The sequence below is a fragment of the Canis lupus genome, chromosome 16 (assembly GCF_003254725.2).
Source record: "Canis lupus dingo isolate Sandy chromosome 16, ASM325472v2, whole genome shotgun sequence".
Taxonomy (NCBI): Eukaryota; Metazoa; Chordata; class Mammalia; order Carnivora; family Canidae; genus Canis; species Canis lupus.
Genome location: NC_064258.1, coordinates 27,317,855 through 27,337,760, shown reverse-complemented (window position 1 = coordinate 27,337,760; position 19,906 = coordinate 27,317,855). Strand labels below are relative to the sequence as shown.

The window sequence follows — 19,906 nt, the reverse complement described above, 5'->3', positions numbered from 1 at the left end:
AACTGAATCAGGATGAAATAGAAAATTTGAACAGGCTAACTCCTAGTAATGAATTGACTCAGTAATAAAAAAATAAAAGTCCAGGAATATTTGACTTCACAGGTGAATTCTACCAAACTTTAAACATGAGTTAATACCTATTTTTATCAAACTTTTTGAAAGAACAGAAAAAGGGAAACTTACAAATTTCTTCTAGGGGGCTATCATGACCTTAGAACCAAAACCAAATAAATACACTACAGAAAAAGAAAACTACAGGCTAATATCTCTGATGAACATGGATGCAAAAATCCTCAACAAAATATTAGCAAACCAAATGCAACAATACATAAAGGCATTCATCATGATAAAATGGAATTTATTCCAGAGATGCAAGAGTGGTTCAATATTTGCAAATCAATGTGATATATCCCATTAAACAAGAGAAAAGATAAAAACCATAGTTCATGACCATAATTCAGGTATATTGCTAAGTGAAATAAGTTAGTGAAGTGTAAATACTATGTGATTTCACTCATGTAGAATTTAAGAAACAAAACCAGTGAATAAAGAAAAAAGGGACTGACTCTCAAATACAGAGAACAAACTGGTGGTTGTCAGTAGGGAGGTGGGTAGTGGAGTGGGTGAAACAGAGAAGGTAAATATACACCTATTATGAAGGGCACTGAGAAATGTATAGAATTGTTGAATTATTATACTGTACACCTGAAACTAATAAAATACTGTATGTTAACCTTACTTGAATGATAATAAAAAAACACATCTCTTTCTATAATTGCTTTAAACGTAAATGGACTAACTTCTGCAATCAAAAGACAGAGTGGCTGAATGGATAAAAAATAAGACACATCTTTGCAGTGCCTACAGTATACTCACTTCATACATAAGGAGGCACACATGCTGAAAGTGAAGTGATAAAACCAGGCAGAAATTCAAAAAGGAAACAATGGTCTTAACATATTAGATCAGATGGATTTGAATGTACAGAATATTTATTATTTATTTATTTATTTATGAGGGAAAGAGAATGAGTAGGAGCAGAGGGAAGGGTAGAAGAAGAAAGAGAGGGACAAGTAGTGGGGAGCTTGATGCAGAGCTCCAGCCAGGACTCTGAGATCATGACCTTGAGCTGAAGTCAGATGTTTAACTGACTGAGCCACCCAGGCACCACTACATTACATTTAAAACCAAGAGAATGCATATTCTTCTCAAGGACATGTAGAATATTATCATGGTAGGATCATATGGAAGGACATAAAATAGGTCTTAATAAATTTAAGAAGATTTAAAGCACATCTGGCATCTTTGCTGATCATAATTGTAGGGAACTAGTAATCAATACAAGAAGAAAACTGGAAAATTCACAAATGTATAGAGCTTAAGCATCATGCTACTGAACAATCAACAGGTCAAAAATACCAAAAGAGAAAACAAAAAGTACCTAAAAAACAGTAAAAGATAATCATTTTGTTTATCTTTTCAAAAAACTAGCTATTGGTTTCCTTGATCTTTTCTATTAAATATTTAGTCTTTATTTCATTTATTTCTGATCTTTATTGTTTCCTTCCTTCTACTAACTTTGAACTTGTTATAATTCATTTAGGTGTAAGGTTAGACTGAGATTTTTCTTGTTTTGAGGTGGGTCTGTATTGCCATCAGTTTTCTTCTTAGAACTGCTTTCTCTGAGTTCTTCTGAGTGCCATGGATTTTGGACCATTGTGTTTTCATTTTCATCTGTCTTTGTGCATTTAAAAAAAGATTTTCTGTTTGATTTCTTTGTTTAGTAGCATGTTATTTAGTCTCTACATGTTTAGTTTTTTCTCATATTGATTTCTAGTGTCATATTATTGTGGTCAGAAAAAATGCATGATATAATTTCAGTCTTCTTAAATTTGTTGAGACATTATTTTGTGTCCTAACATGACCTATCTTGGAGCATGCTCCATGTGCACTTGAAAGAATGTATATTCTGCTGGTTTTGTGTGGAATATACTGCATATATATTTGTTAAGTCCATCAGTTCTAATATGTTGTTCAAAGATGCTGTTTGTTTTTTGGTTTTATGTGTGGATGATCTATTAATAGATGTAAATGAAGTACTAAAGTCCTCTACTATTTCTGTATTATTGTCAATTTCTCCCTTTATATTGGTTAATATTTTCTTTATGTACTTAGATTTTCCAATGTTGAGTACATAGATATTTATAATATTCTCTTATTGGACTATTTCCTTTTATCATTATGTAATATCTTTGTCTCTTTTTACCATTTTTGTTTTAAAGTCTATTTTATCCAATATAAGAATTGCTACTCTGGCTTTTTTCCTCTCCCACTTTCATTTGCATGGAATATCTTTTTTCATCCTTTCACTTTCTCTCTGTATGTGAAAGGATGGCCTTTCTTTAGGGCCTAAGTAAGAGTCTCATTAGGCCTAAAGTAAGAGTCTCATAGGCAACATATAGGTAGTTCTTGTTTTTTGCCCATTTTGCCACGCTGTGTCTTAATTGGACCATTTGGATCATTTAAATTTAAAGTAATTATTGACAGATAATATACTTTTGCAATTTTAATTGTTTTCTGGTTGTTTTTGTTGTTCTCTGTTCCTTCTTGATCTCTTTTTGTGATTGATGAGTTAATGTAGTGTTATGTTTGGCTTTCTTTATTTTATGTGTATCTATTATAGTTTTTGGGTTTATGGTTACCATGATGTTCACATGTAACCTCCTAAGTATTTAATAGTCTGTATTTAAAGTTCATGGTCTTTTTATTTTTTACACCCTCCTTTACATTTTATATGTATGTGGTCATACTTTGTATCTTTTGACTCATAATTTACCTCTAATTATGGCTTTTTTTTTTCCACTTAAAGTCCCTTTAACATTTATTGTGAGGAGGTTTAGAGGTGATAAAATCCTTTAATTTTTGTTCATCTGGTAAATTCTTTATTTCTCTTTCAATTCTGAATGATGACTTTGCCAGGTAGAGTATGTGGTGTGGACCTTTTCAGGTTCATCTTGCTTGGAACTCTTACTTCCTGAACCTGGCTTTCTATTGCCTTCCCAAAGTTAGGGAGGTTTTTACCTATTATTTCAAATAAGTTTTCTGCTCCTTTCTCTCTCTATTTTCATTCTTGGACTCTAATGATGAAGAGAATGTCTGCTTGATGATGTCCAGTGGGTCCCTAGACCTATTTTCACTTTTTAAAAATGCCTTTTTCTTTTTGCTGTTCAGCTTGAGTGCTTTCCATGATTCTGTCTTCCAGATTGCTGATCCATTCTTATGCATCTACTAATATACTGTTGGTTCTAGTATTTTTTAAAATTTATTGTATTCTTCAAGTCAGATTGATTTTTAAAAAATACTTTCCTTTTATTGAGGGTATCACTGAGCTTTTCCACTTTTCTGTCCAGTCCAGTGAGCATCTTTGTGATCATTACTTTAAATTCTTTATCAGGGGATCCCTGGGTGGCGCAGTGGTTTAGCACCTGCCTTTGGCCCAGGGCACGATCCTGGAGACCCAGGATTGAATCCCATGTCGGGCTCCTGGTGCATGGAGCCTGCTTCTCCCTCTGCCTATATGTCTCTGCCTCTCTCTCTCTCTCTCTCTGTGTGTGACTATCATAAATAAATAAAAATTAAAAAAAATTCTTTATCAGGCATATTGCTTATCTCTTTTTCATGTAGTTATTTTTCTGATGTCTTGTTCTTTCTTTTGGAGCAATTCCCTTGTATCTTCATTTTTCTTGAATTTCTGTATTTGTTTCTATTAATTAGAAAATCTACCTTTCTTAAACTTGGAGGAATGGTCTTGTGTATATTCATCCTTGTATAGACTGTGTGTGCTTGTTGACTTTTCCTGGCTGGAGTTGTGGATGAAGTGGGTTAGGGGCCATGGTGTACTCTATGCTGGAGCTGCTCTGGTAGGATAGCCAGAGCTGAAGTGGGTGTGGGCTGGGGTGGTCTGAGGCTCTACACACAGAGGGTATCCTGATATGACAGCTGAATCTGAAGTGATTGCAACCTAATGGGCTCCCTGGCTCTCTGCACAGCGAGCATCTTGGCAGGACAGCTGAAGTTGAAGTGGGTGCAGGCAAGGTGGTACCCTAGCTTTCTATACAAAGGGAGTCGTAACAGGATAGCTGAAGCTGAAGTGGATACAAGCCATGGTGTTCTGGGACTCTGCTCAGGCTGGACTGCTGGAGCCAAGATTGGATGCAGACCAGAGGATTCTGGGGTGTTCTGTGCAGAGGGTACCATGGCAGGACAGCTGAAGCTAAAGTGAATGCAATCTGGGGTATTCTGGGGTACTCAGGGTGGGAGTGTCCTGGTGAGGCAGCTGGAACCCAGATGGGCATGGGCTGGAGATTTTGGGGGCACGATAGCTTGGGGCAGATGAATCTATTCTGGTCGCTCAGTACTATACCTTTTCAAATGCTGTTCGCTGTTCACAGTGTTGGATGTGGGGGTTCTCTTCATTACTGTGTTTCCTTCTGTCTTGCCATTCTCTCTTGCCTTTCTATCTTTTGTTGTACAGAAGCTGTTCAGTTAGCCCTTAGTTCTTTTTCAGGAAGAATTGCTCTATAAATAGATGTAGATTTGGTGTGTCTATGGAGTTGGTAAGATCAGGATCTTACTATGTTGCCATCTTAGACCAGCTCTTCCTATTAAGTATTCTTTAAGCATTCAGGTACATGTCCTTTATAATATATATGATTTCAGAATATTTTCTGGCTGTGAGTTATCTTTTCATTTTCTTAACAGTATTATTTTAAAAAGCAGATTTTGATGAATTCATTATTAACAATTTTTATTTTATGAATCATGCTTTTGATATTGTACCTAAAAATATCTTTGCCTTACCCAAGTTTACAGATTACTATATCTTTTCCTAGAAGCCTTATAGTTTTAAGTTTTTCTTATTTAGATTTATTACGCATTTTGAGTTAACTATTGTATATGCTATGAGATATGGAGAATGCCATTTTTTGCATATGAATAATGAATTATTCAGCAATTCTTAAAAAGACTATAGTTTCTCCATTTATTTGCTTTTGCTACTTTTGTCAAAAATCATTTGACTTTTTATGTAAGAGTCTATTTTTGTTCTATCCTTTTGTTGATAACACACTGCCTTGATTACTATAGTTTTATAAAAATCATTTAAATCAAGTAGTATAAGTTCTCCAAATGTGTTTTTTTCTTTTTGAAAATTGTTTTGGTTATTCTAAGTTTTTGCCTTGCTATGTAAATATTAGATTAAAATTCTCAGTTACTATTAAATATCTTGCTGGAATGTTGATTGGAACTGCGTAGAGTCTATATAGTAGTTTAGGGGGAACTGATAGCTAAATAACACTAAGTGTTCCAATCAGCCACCTTGGTATATTCTTCCATTTATTTAGATCTTTAATTTCTTTCATCAGTGTTCTGTAGCATATAGTTCTGTCAGTATACAGATATATCAGTGCTTTATCAGCATACAGATCTTTCTCACATTATGTTGGCTTTATATCCTAGTATATCATGTCTTTGGTGCTATTTTTTTCTTCTTTTTTGAACACAAAATGGAAAAATATTTATTTTTTTAATTTTTTATTCAAATCTATTTGAATGTTACATATCACTGTAAATTTGAGGTATGTAACATGTTAATAAATACACTTGTGTATTATATGATTGCCATTGTAGTGGTAATAAGCACATCTGTCATGTTATATAATTATCATTTCTCTTTTAATACTTGGAATAATAAAGTTCTAGGCTTCTAGCAGATTTAAAGATTATAATGCAACATTGTTATCTATATCTACTATACTGTGTATTAGATCTCTAGGTCTTATTGACTACTCATTGCATGTTTGTACCCTTAAATAACATTAGCACTATTGTAAATGTTTCATTTTACTTTAGTTTCAAATATTTTATTGCTAGTATATAAAAATCAGATTGACTTTATAGTTGACTTTGAAACATGCAAACCTGCTGAACACACTTTGTTCTAGTAGCTTATTTATATACTGTGGGATTTCCTAGGTAGACAATCACATCATCTATAAACAGAGAAGACTATATTCCTTCCTTTCCAATCAAATATCTTTTATTTTATTTTCTTGCCTTAACAGGCTAGGACCTCTAGTATGATGCTGAATACTAGTGGTGAGAGCAAACATCCTTGCATTTGCACAATCTTTTAGTACACTGTCTTGGATTAAAAAAGAATGTGAAGAATACTTTAAACCTTGGGAGGGGGGGAAGCCAAGGTTGCATGTTAAGAGTGAATACTTGCAAACAAGTGTTTAGATATAGAAAAACAAGGCTTAGATACAGAAAAATATCAGAGAGACAGAATAAAGGCAGCAGTAGGGAGACAGTGGAATGTGAAGTGCAGTTGAAACTGAGGGGATGTTTTAATTGATAATTGAAATAAGTTTCTTTATATACATCTTGAAATGTTTGCTTTGATGGAGGCTCTAAAGATGGCAGAATATGTTTGGAGTGTCTACATCTTAGTATTTGAGAGTATGACTCTGGATTCAGATTCCCTAAATTCATATCTTTCACTAGCACTTATTAATCTTGCTACCTTGAGAAATTTACTTATACGTCTCATCTGATGTATGATTTGTTCAATGGGGATAATAATATTTATTTCACTGGCTTGATTTGAGAATTACGTGGAGTAATTTTTATGAAAAATCTCTGATAATGGTGCTATTAATTATATGACAATTTATATGGGCCCTTATTCAAAGCAGACATAATAATGTTAAGTTATGGAACCATAAAGTCATTCTTATGAGAAACTGGTAAGTTTTTCTACAAGAAAATGAACATTTTTAATCCATGTATTAAAACTATTTTTCGTTGTTACTTAGCAAAATACTTTTGATCAAAGTGTTTTGTTCAGAGGCTTTAGTAATCCTAAATAAATGTGATGAAAACAGTAAAGCCATAAAAAAACCTGGATCCACTGGATATATTTTAGAAATATGGTGTGCTTAATGAATGTCTTCCAAATTGGAAACAATAAAGATGTATGGAAAGGTTGTACATCAGTTTGCTTCAGACTATGATTTTATGGACTACAGAGTTAATTACTAGCAGCAATTCTCACCTTTGAATTGTCAAAGTTAATTATAAATACATACTTATTTATTTAGGTATAGAGATTATCAAGATTATATGGGAGCCACAATTCCTGGAAAGATGTGTGTTACTCATTATTCTGCTGGAATTGCTTTGGTATGTAATTATTTAATCTTACTATTTAAAAAATTTATACATTTAAAAATCATTCAACATTATAGCAAAGATTTTATACAGTTCATACTTATACTTGCATTGAGAGATTACACTTACTTTCTACTACTGTTAAAAATTTGAAATGTGTAGAAGGGAGAGTATTTTGTGAAAGTAGAATAAAAATATCAGAAATACACATGTATTCCTTAATATATAGAATAGTGCATCATGAAACATTATGTGTAAAAAATAATTTAAAAAATTTTTAAAAAATATTTTATAACCCAAATAGATGTTTGCTTGTAGATGTAAAATTGGAATAATAGTCTTACCAGTAAAATAACTTCAAAGTGAAAACAATGATTAAATAAAAAGTATGACAGAAATTCTTTAAAATGTTTCAAACCTTCAAAGAGTAAAAGAAATATTTATGTCTCTTTTAAAAATTAATAACATTTATAAATATTTTATATATGTAAAAAATAAATGATACAATTAGATGCATCATTGAAAGGTAGAGTAATTGGTTGAGCAATTTTCCCACCCTATTACTTTTTTAAAAAAAAGTAGAGAGGCAGAGAGAGAGAGGCAGAGAGAGGCAGAGACATAGGTAGAGGGAGAAGCAGCCTCCTTGCAGGAAACCTGATGTGGGACTCTCAATCCCCAGTCCCTGGGATCACCACTGGAGAATTTATTTTAAATTATAATTATTAATTATAATTAGATGCATCATTGAAATATTTATGTCTCTTTTAAAAATTAATAACATTTATAAATATTTTATATATGTAAAAAATAAATGATACAATTAGATGCATCATTGAAAGAGTAATTGGTTGAGCAATTTTCCCACCCTATTACTTTTTTAAAAAACAAATTTACAAATTTTTTAAAAACTAACTAAAAATTATTTTAATTATAAAATAAATTTTTAAAGATTTTATTTATTCATTCATGAGAGACACAGAGAGAGGCAGAGACATAGGTAGAGGGAGAAGCAGCCTCCTTGCAGAGAGCCTGATGTGGGACTCCATCCCAGGATCTTGGGATTATGCCCTGAGCCAACGGCAGACACTCAACCAGGGGCACCCTAGGCATCCCTAAAGTATAAAATATGTTATGTACCCTTTTAAAAGCATATAGAATATATAAGGACATTTGTATAAATTTATGGCATCTCCCCAATCAGGAAGTGATAATCACTATTTATATTTTGATTAATATGTATCTTCTATATTGTGTTTTTATCTGTTACTGTGGCTCCTTCTCCTTACATTTTTGTAAAAATGGGATTTTGCAGTGCATATTTTTATTTCTGATACTCTTATTACAAAATTTATGCATGTACAGGGCAAAAATTGTTTTAATTATGAGTATAAAAAGCAAAAGTTAATAGTAATTCTTCCTCATCTTCTTCAAGTAGTCCTATTTAATACTTTATAATTTCTGGTTAAGTTCTTCTAGCAGCTAAATTTATTATTTAAAGTAAATATGCTCTTTGGGCGCCTAGATGGCTCAGTGGTTGAGCGTCTGTCTTCAGCTCAGGTGCTTCAGCTCAGGTCCCTTGATCCCAGGGACTCGGGATTGAGTCCCACATTGAGTCTTTGAAGGTTTGAAACATTTTAAAGAATCTGTCATACTTTTTGCTTAATCATTATTTTCACTTTGAAGTTATTTTATTGGTAAGACTATTATTCCAATTTTACATCTACAAGCAAACATTTATTTGGGTTATAAAATATTTTTAATAAATTTTTATAAATTTTTAAAATTATTTTATATCATTACGTATTATATATACTTTATAGTTGTACATATATGTGCACGATACACATCACATGATCTTATAATTTTGATATTTATATTTTTATTATTCATATCTTATTATTTATGTATATATTTTAAGATTTTATTTATTTATTCATGACAGACAGAGAGAGGCAGAGACACAGAGAGAGAAGTAGGCTCCATGCAGGGAGCCCAATATGGGACTCGATCTCAGGACTCCAGGATCATGTCCTAGGTGGAAGGCAGAGGCTCAACTGCTGAGCCACCTGGGCATCCCTTATTATTTATATTATATTGACTTACCTTAGGCAATGCCCATTGATTACTTGCTTTGAAAAATAAGAATTTAAAATAATTGAACACTTCTTATATCTATTGTCAAGATTTATAAAATTTATAACTTATTCTATAAAAACTTTTATACTTTGTCTATAGGTTAATTTAAAAATTAAATTAGTAAATAATATTTTATATGTGAATACATAAATAATATTAACTCGGGTAAAGAAATAAATATATTATTATGCTAGTAAAGCTTTGATGGTCAAAAGATGACCTTTTAGGCATCAGGATCTAATGGAGATGTTTAATTATTTTTCTCACTTTTTTAACTTTTATCAGTGAAATCACTGCCATAGAAAATTGAATTTCATCTTCCTTTTCTTAGAACGCTTCCTATTTTTATGGAGTATCTCTTGACTATTTTATTTGTTTGTTTCTTTAGTTTCCAGTTTATTTTATTGTTTAGTGTATTATTGTTTTTCTCTTTGAATTGGGTATTATATATTGAGTTCAAGATAAAAGTTTATGTCTTCATAGGGCTGAATGTAGGCCAGTTCAGAATTCATTTGTAGACCAGACTTTTCTTTCAATGACACTTCTTTCTCTGGCATCCTAGGGTTTATATCCTAAATGTATCAGGTATTCATATTGGTCTTTTAAAAAATTTTATTTCTGGTATAGTTAGTATATAGTTATATTCATTTCAGGTATACAATACAGTGATTGAATAATTCTATTTATTACTCAGTGCTTATCAAGATATGTACTCTTAATCTCCTTCACCTGTTTTGCCCATGTCTCCCCACCTCCTCTTCAGTAACCATCAGTTTGTTCTTTATAGTTAGGAATCTGGTTTTTGGTTTGCTTCTTTTTTCCCCCTTCATTTGTTGTGTTTCTTAAGTTCCTCGTGTGAGTGATATCATATGGTATTTATCTTTCTCTGATTGACTTACTTCACATAGCATTATACCTTCTGCATCTATTCATTCATGTTGTTGCAAATGGCATGATTTCATTCTTTTTTTAGCTTCTATTTAAGTTCCAGTTAGTTAATATGCAGTATAAAATTACTTTCAGGTGTACAATTTAGTGATTCAACACTTCCATACAACAGCCGGTCTCATCACAAGTGCCCTCCTTAAGCCCCATCACCTATTTCACCTATCCCCCAACCCACCTCCCATCTAATAACCATCAGTTTGTTCTCTGCAGTTGAGAGTCTGTTTCTTGGTTTGCCCCCCTCTCTCTTTTTTCTCCCCTGTGCTCATTTCTTTTGTTTCTTTTACTCATGAATTTTTTTCTTTTTATAATTTTCTTCTAATTATTATCTTTTTTACTTAAAGAAGTCCCTTTAACATATCTTGTAAGGTCAGTTTAGTGGTGATGAATTCTTTTAACTTTTGTTTGTCTGAGAAACTCTTTGTTTCCTTAAATTCTGAATGATAACTTTGTCAGGGAGAGTATTATTGTTGTAGTTTTCTCCTTTTAGCACTTTTATTATGTATACCACTCCCTTTTGGCCTGCAAGGTTTCTGCTGAAAAATCAGCTGATAGCATTATTATGGGGTTTCTTGTATATAACTAGTTGTTTTGCTTTTGGTACTTTGAAGATTCTCTCTTTATTTTTAATCTTTACCATTTTACCTATTATGTGTTGTGGTGTGTATTTCCTATGGTTTGTTTATTTATTTATTTATTTATTTATTTATTTATTTATTTATTTATTTAGTGGCTGTCAGTGCTTCCTGGATCTGGTTGTATTTCTATCCCGAGGTTAGTGAAATTTGCAGCCATTATTTATCTAAATAAGTGTTCTGCTCTTTTCTCTCTCTTTTTTCTTTTTAGGGTCCCTATAATGAGAATATTAGTATGCTTGATGTACCAGAGATCCCTTAAAATATTCTTTTTGTTTTTTATTGTTTTACTTTTTTGCTGTTCAGCTTGGGTACTTTTTTTTTTAAGATTTTATTTATTTATTTATTTGAGAGAGAGTAAGAGAGAGCACAGAAGAAGAGAGAGAGGGAGAAGTAGACTCCCTGCTGAGTAGAGAGTTCAGTGCAGGGCTCGATCCCAGGACACCAAGATTATGACCTGCACTGAAGGCAGACGCTTAGCTGACTGAGCCACCCAGGCACCCCAGCTTGGGCACTTTCTATTACTCTGTCTTCCCAATCATTAATTCATCTTCTGCATTCTCTCATATGTTGTTGATTCTCTCTAGTATATTTTTTCATTTTATTCTATTCTTCTAGTCTATTGTTTTTTTTTTTAAGATTTTATTAATTCATGAGAGACACACAGAGACAGAGAAAGAGAGAGAGAGAGAGGCAGAGACACAGGCAGAGGGAGAAGCAGGCTCCATGCAGAGAGCCCAATGTGGGACTCAATCCTGGGGCCCCAGGATCAGGCCCTGGGCTGAAGGCGGTGCTAAACTGCTGAGCCACCTGGGCTGCCCAGGTCTATTGTTTTTTTAAAAAAATATTTTCTGTCTCTTTATTGAAGTTCTCACTGAGTTCATCCTCTCTTTTTTCCAGTTCAGTGAGCATGTTTTTGACCATTTCTTTGATCTCTTTATCAGGTAGGTTTCTTATCTCTGTTTTGTTTAGCTTTTTTTCCCAAGGTTTTTGTCTTATTTAGTTTGGAGCATCTTCCTCTGTTGCTTCATTTTGTTTGTCTTTCATGTTTGTTTCTATGAATTAAATAGAATAGCCATTTCTCTTAGACTTGAAGAAACAGCCTTTTATAGGAACATCCTTATGTGGACTGTGTGTGCCTGATGGCTTTGGTTGGCTTGGGGATCTGTAATGGGTGTGGGCGGAAAGTCCTGGGCACTCCATACCACAGCTGCCCTGATGGGATGGCTGGAGCTGAAGTAGGCACTGGCCAGGGTCTAGGGCTCTCTGTGTCTTTGCCTGGAGTACCTCAGGATACTTTGCACATATATCACCTTGATGAGATGGCTGGTGCTATTGTTATTGTCGACACTGTCCAAGGATATCCCTGTGTATGCCACAATGGGGCCACGCTGTGAGGCTTCTCTGGGGGGACTTCTGGGTCTGGTGTGGGCCAGGACTCCAGGGCCTACTGAGGCACTGGGGGCTAAGGTGCCCTGACCCTGCGTTTATCTGTACTATCAAGGTGGAGAAGGAATATAAGCAATAATACCCTCCTTCCCCTCTGGCCCTAGAAAGTGTTCCACAGTTTCCTGGCCACTTGATAGAATTCTAGGTCTGGTTCCTTTGTATTTTAGTTGCTCTTTAAATTGCAAATTTGGAATGTGAGAATCAGCTGGCTTTGTGGTCTTTTTTCTTTAAGGTTTTAAAAATTTATTCATGAGAGTCACACAGAGAGAAGCAGAGACACAGGCAAAGGGAGAAATAGGCTCCCTGTGGGGAGCCCAATGTGGGACTCGATCCCAGGACCCTAGGATCACTACCTGAGCCAAAGGCATGTACTCAACCACTGAGCCACCCGGGTGTCCTGGCTTTGTGTTCTTGACTCAAGCTGACCCGTACCACAAGTTGTATGGTTAAATGGTGCTCTTGGTTTTGCTCTGTGGATGATCACCTCTGCCTGCCATTTTCTCTGTTCAAGTGATGCTAGGCTTCACAGCTTTCAGATGTACCAGGTAAGCTTTCTGTTCAGTTAGGGCCAGGAGCTATACTCAGTGGTCAGTAGGGCTGAGAATTAGATCCCATTCCCCAGCAGGGCAGGAGAGCCATTTCTAAGCAGCCTCTCAGTTGTTTGCAGTTAAGCTGTCTGGTTTGAAAGGGTCAGGAGCTACATGCTGCCATGGATGGGGTTTGAATCAGCTTCTCTGTCTAGGCAGAACTGACTTTAAGCCCAGGAAGGCTTTTTGTGGTCTTAACTTAAGCTGACATGTACCCCAAGTTCCATGGCTGAAAGGTGCCATTGCTTTTGCTTTGTGGACAATAGCCATGCCTACCATACTCTCCACTTGAATATTGCTGGACTATGCAGTTTCTAAGTGTTATGACCTGGCTTTTGATCGGGTGGGTCCAGAAGCTACATTCAGCATTGGGCAGGGTTATGACTCAGCTCCCTGCCTGGGTAGGTGTGGGGACAGACTAGGCTTCAGTGGTCTTTGATGTGCGAATCAGTGTCTGAATCTGATGTCTGAATCTGTCTTTCATGACCTGAATTAGGAAGACCTGTTGTTCATTGGGTTCCCTGGGCAGAGTACATCACTTTCTTAGCTCTTCAATGGGCAAAACTGCTGGTTGGGACTACTTTTTGGGTGCTGCAGGTGGGAACTTGGTCTGCCAAGATTTAAGTGCTGGTTGTTGCAAGCCTTTCCACCTTTCTCCATCACAGATTTCTCATGGTCAAGCCATGTAACATCCTCTGTGCTCCTTGTGAGGGCATACCAGACTGAGGATTCCCAAGAAGTCACCTAAAATGCTCTGGGAGCTGGATGTCCACCCTGGCATCTTCATTTCCCACTCGAGGCACTGTAGACTCTGGAAAGATTTCCTAATACGGCACTGTATCAGCATTGGGGAAGGACAATGTAGTCAGTGTGTAGCTACCCTACCCTACCCCTCTTACCCTTCTGATGTGGTCTGTTTTGTTTTCTGTAGTGCAGAGAGTGCTTTAAGCTCACCTCCTTATTCTAAGATCTTCACGGTAGTTTCTTGTCCAAGAAAAGTTGTTTGTTCTTGTTGTGAGGGGGAGGGAAATTGGGAATGACCTATGATGCCATCTTGTTAACATCACTACTGTTGTAATTCTTAATATGGACCTGGAGGCCATAAGGGTTAGTGACATAAATGACCTAGGTATTGTTATCAAAACTTTATTTTTTATTTATTTTTGTTAACTTTTTTTTTAATGTGGGGGCTCTCTTCATATTATTTATAGGGAGGATTCTTGTGCTGAAAGGGAAATCCAGGTATATCACTCCAAGTTTTCCCTTCCCAAATTTCAGATTCTAACGCCTTCCCTATTAAATCTGGTAGATTTGAGAATTAAGTTGTTAAGAGAGAGAATTAAAAATTAAGTTCTGCAGTCCTGCAGTCCTTATGCTTTGTGCATGGTCCTCAGCCATGTCAATCTAACCACTATAGGAGATGAGGAATTACTACAGTGCTGCTGCAGAGGCTTAATGACTGCCTATTTGCATTCTCAGTTGCTCATTCACAGCTTTCTCTTTATATTTCTCATAAAGTATATCCTCTAGTTCTGCCATAAAAATCCAGTTGAACCCCAAATTTTTATTAGAGCATGTCATTATAGCAGTGAAGTGCCTTGATCTTCCTTACAATCTGTCCTCACCCGTACCTTACTCTATGCCAGATTTTATGGTAACTGGAAAAATCATGATGTTATTGCATATTATGAATTACCAGTGTCACATTTCTCCTTGGCAAGGATGTTATCTCTGCATTTGTTAAAATATGTGAGCAGCATAATACAAGAATGCTATCTTGAGAGTCTTTCTGTTGTTTCTCCTAATATGAGTTACTGAGTCATGGAGAATCCTGATAGGAAGCTGATTGCACTTTTAAAATGAGTAATTTGGTTACATGGCCACTTTGTGTGCTGGCAAGCAGAATATCCTACGAACTATTCTAAATGAATACAAGAGCTATCATAAGAAATTAGGTGAAGATCATGGTCCATATAGCCAAAAAATATAATGAGAAACAGCTCTTTTATATAGTTTTGGTAGCTACTTAAGAATTATATTAGATATTCCATTGTTAAATCATGATAAAGCTTGGCACAGACTCACTTTGCTTATATCTCAATAAAATTTCATAAGAACTTCAGCATCTTTTCTGTCCAAGGAACTGTATTTTCTATTCTTAAGTATTTGGTAAAATAATAAATGTATTCAAAATTAGAAAATTATTACTTTTTATTACCTTTAAATGACTTGTCTTTCATCTGAATTCTTGTTTTTGTTAATGTAGTACCCCAAGGAGATAACTTTGGAGGCATTTTCCATTATTGTCACGCAGTTGCTTGGGCTCAGCCTGGGAATATCATATGATGACACAAAGAAATGTCACTGTTCAGGAGCCATCTGTATAATGAATCCAGAAGCTATGTAAGTTTATTTAAAAGTAGGATTTATTGGTTATGTTTATTTTGTTTTAAATATTTGAAGTGCAAAACAGTGTTTACTTATAACATCAATTACCCATAAGTGGACTAAGTACTTACAAAATATAAACATGAAATTTTAAGTCTAAGAGAGTTGAAGGAGGTATATCATTAAGAACAGTGGAGGAAGCATACCTAGGTGCATTCAGTGGTTGGGTATCTGCCTTCGGCTCAGGGCATGATCCTGGGGTCTGGGATTGAGTCTTGGTTTGGGCTCCTTCCGGGGAGCCTACTCTTCCTTCTGCCTAAGTCTCTGCCTCTCTCTCTGTGTCTCTCATGAATTAATAAATAAAAACTTTTTTTAAAAAAAAGAACAGTCAAGGATAACAGATCCACTTTCAAAGATATATTAGCAAGGGAATGATACAGTGTATTTTATGAAATCTCATAGTGAGGATTGTTAAAAATATGTCAGATAAGGTGGAAGAATGGATAAAAGAATAAGACCCATCTATATGCTGCCTGTAACAAGCTCACTTCAGACAGAAAAACACACACAAAATGAAAGTGAAAGTTTGGAGAAAGATATTATATGCAAATGGAAGCAAAAAGAATCCAGAGTAGCAATAGCTATATGAGACACATAGACTACTTTTTTAAAGGCAAGAAATGTATCTATTACAGGGAATATCAGAAATTTGTTGGACTTCATTACAAAAAAATTGTTTTTAATATTTTGAATGATTTTTTTGTTCCATTTAAAAAATTTTTTTAGGTAGTTAACATACACTGCAATATTGATTTCTGGAGTAGAGATCAGTGATACATCATGTATATACAACACCCTGTGCTCATCATAACAAGTGCCCTCCTTAATACCCATCACCCATCTAACCCATTCCCCAGCTACCTCCCTCCATCACCCCTTAATTTGTCTTCATTGTTAAGAGTCTCTTATAGCTTCTTTCCCCCTCTCCTTTTTTCTTTTCCCCTTTCCCATATGTTCATCTGTTTTTTTTGCTAAATTCAACATATGAGTGAGATCATAGGGTGTTTGTCTTTCTCTGACTGACTTATTTCACTTAGCATAAAGTACTCCAGCTCCATCTGTGTCATTGGAAATGGCTAGATTGCATTATTTTCGATAGCTGAGTAACATTTCATTGCATATATATATTTTTTGCATATATATATATTGCATATATATATATTCCATTGCATATATATATTCCATTGCATTATTTTCGATAGCTGAGTAATATTCCATTGCATATATATATATATTGTATATATATATATTCCATTGCATATAGATGTATACCACATCTTATCTATTCATTGGTTGATGGACATTTGGGCTCTCTCCATAGTTTGGCTATTTTTTTTTTTTTAAAGATTTTTAAAGTTTATTCATTTGAGAGAGAGAGAGAGAGAGAGGCATGAGCAGGAGGAGGTGTTGGAGGGAGAGAGAAAATCAGATTCCCTGCTGTGCAAGGAGCCTGATGTAGGCTCAATCCCAGAACCCTGAAATCGACCTGAGCAGAAGGCAAGACACATAACTGATTAAGGATTAAGCTATCCAGGTGCCCCTAGTTTGGCTATTGTAAATAATGTCATGTTGCTGTAAACATCAAGGTGAGTATCCCTTTGAATCACTATTTTTATATCCTTTGGATAAATACCTAGAAGTACAATTTTTGGATCATAGGGGAGCTCTATTTTTAACATTTTGAGGAGTCTCTGTACTGTTTTCCAGAGTGGCTGCAGCTGTACCAGTTTGCATTCCCACCAACAGTGTAAGAGGGTTCCCCTTTCTTCACATCCTCACCAACATCTGTTGTTTCTTGTGTTATTAATTTTAGCCATACTGACAGGTGTGAGATGGTATCTCATCATGGTTTTGATTTATATTTCCACGAGGATGAGTGGCGTTGAGCATTGTTTTTTTTTTATTTGTTAGCCATCTGTAGGTCTTTTTTGGAGAAATGTCTGTTGATGTCTTCTGCCCATTTCTTAATTGTGTTGTTTCTTGAGTGTTGAGTTTGGTAAGTTCTTTATAGATTTTGGATACTAACCCTTCATCAGATATGTCATTTGCAAATATCTTCTCCCATTCTACATGCTGCCTTTTAATTTTATTGATGTCTCCTTTGCAGTGTAGAAGCTTTTTACCTTGTTGAAGTCTCAATAGTTCATTTTTGCTTTTATTTCCTTGCCTATGGTGATGTGTCTAGAAAGAAGTTGCTATAGCTAAAGTCAAAGACATTTCTGCCTGTGTTCTCCTCTAGGGTTATCCTGGTTTCCTGTTGCCTATTATGGGCTTTCATTTATTTTGAATTTATTTTTGTGTATGCCATAAGAAAGTGGTCCAGTTTCATTCATCTGCATGTGGCTGTCCAGGTATCCCAACAGCATTTGTTGAAGAGGCTGTCATTTTTTTCCATTGGATATTCTTTCCTTTTTGTCAAAGATTAGTTGACCATATAGTTTTGAGTCCATTTTTGGGTTCTCTATTCTGTTCCATTCATCATGTGTCTGTTTTTGTGCCAGTACCATACTGTCTTGATGATCACAGCATTGTAATACTGCTTAGTGCCCAAAATTGTGACGCCTCTAGTTTTTATTTTCTTTTTCAACATTACTTTGGCTATTCAGGATCTTTTCTGGTTTTGTAGAAATTTTAGAATTTTTGTTCTATTTCTGTGAAAAATGCTAGTGTTATTTTGATAGGGATTGCATTGAATGTGTAGATTGCTTTGGGTAGCATAAACATTTTAACAAAATTTGTTCTTCCAATCCCTGATCATGGAATGTTTTTCCATTTCTTTGTGTCTGCTTTAATTTCTTTCATAAGTGTTCTATAGTTTTCAGAGAATGAATCTTTTACCTCTTTGGTTAGATATATTCTTAAGTATCTTATGGTTTTTGGTGCAATTGTGAATGGGATTGATTCCTTGATTTCTCTTTCTGCTGCTTCATTATTGGTATATAGAAGTGGAGCAGACTTCTGTGTATTGACTTTATATCCTGTGACTTTGCTGAATTCCTGTATCAGGTCTAACAATTTTTTGTTGGAGTCTTTTGGATTTTCTACGTAGAGTATCGTTGTATGCATAGAGTAAAAGTTTTCTTCTTGTTTGTTGATTTGGATGCCTTTATTTCTTTTTGTTTGATTGCTGAGGCTAGGACTTCTAGTACTTTGTTGAACAATGGTGGTGAGAGTGGACAACCCTCTGTTGTTATTGACCTTAGGGGAAATGCTCTTAGTTTTACCCATTGAGGATGATATTAGCTGTGGGTTTTTGTACATGGCTTTAATAATGTTAAGGTATGTTTCTTTGATCTCTACTTTGTTGAGGGTTTTTATTAAGAAACAATGCTGTATTTTGTCAAATGCTTTTTCTGCATCTATTAAGAGGATCATATGGTTCTTACTCTTTCTTTTATTAATGTGGTGTATTAACATTGATTGATTTGTGAATGATGAGCCACCCTTGAAGCCCATGAAAAAATCTCATGTAGTTGTGGTGAATAATCTTTTTAATGTACTGTGGAATTTGATTTGCTAGTATTTTATTGAGAATTTTTGCATCCTTGTTAAATATTAGGGACATTCATCTGTAATTCTCCTTTTTAGTAGTGTTTTTCTCTGGTTTTGGTATCAAGGTAATACTGGCCTCATAGGATAAGTTTTGAAGTTTTCCTTCCGTCTCTTTTTTTGGTGAACAGTTTCAGAAGAATAGGTATTAATTCTTCTTTAAATGTTTGGTAGAATTCCCCTGGGAAGCCATCTGGCCCTGGACTCCTGTTTGTTGGTAGATTTTTGATTATTGATTCAATTTCCTTGCTGGTCATGAGTCTGTTCAGGTTTTCTATTTCTTCTTGTTTCAGTTTTGATAGTTGATATGTTTCTAGGAATTTATCCATTTCTTCCTGATTGCCTGTTTTGTTGGCATATAATTGCTGATAATATTCTCTTATAATCCTTTTTATTTCTGTGGTGTTGATTGTGATCTTTCCTCTTTCATTTATGATTTTATTTACTTAGGTCCTTTCTCTTTTCTTTTTGATAAGCCTGGCTGGGGTTTATTGAGCTTGTTAATTCTTTCAGAGAACCAGCTCCTGGTTTCATTGCTCTGTTCTGTTTTTTTTTTTTCCCTGTATCATTTATTTCTGCTCTAATCTTTATTATTTCCCCTCTCCTGCTGAATTGAGGCTTCATTTTCTGATTCTTTTCTAAGTCCTGTAGGTGAAAAGTTAGGTTGTGTATTTGAGCCTTTTCTTGTTGCTTCTTGAGGATGGCCTATAGTGTTATATATTCCTCCTTAGGACCACTTTGTTACATCCCAGAGGCTTTAGACTCTCATGTTTTTATTTTAATTTGTTTCCATGTATTTTTTAAATACTTCTTTAATTTCCTGATAGACCCATTCATTCTTTAGTAGGATTTTCTTTAACCTCCATGTACTTGTGGTCCTTCCAAATTTTTTCTTGTAGTTGACTTCAGATTTCATTGCTTTGTGGT

General features: G+C 34.8%; 1 protein-coding gene across 13 annotated transcripts in view; it reads left to right on the top strand.

The window, feature by feature from the left end:
- The window catches only part of ADAM32 (ADAM metallopeptidase domain 32), a 182,315-nt gene that overhangs the window by 54,864 nt on the left and 107,545 nt on the right, over positions 1–19,906 (top strand). For all 13 annotated transcript variants that reach the window (XR_007402624.1, XR_003130885.3, XR_007402626.1 and 10 more), the window contains 2 exons: positions 7,161–7,242; positions 15,249–15,385. Coding sequence is in view for 9 of the 13 variants with exons in the window: in XM_025434901.3 (XP_025290686.1) it covers positions 7,161–7,242; positions 15,249–15,385 (219 nt within the window). In the remaining 4 variants the exon portion in view is untranslated. The remainder of the gene's footprint in view (positions 1–7,160; positions 7,243–15,248; positions 15,386–19,906) is intronic.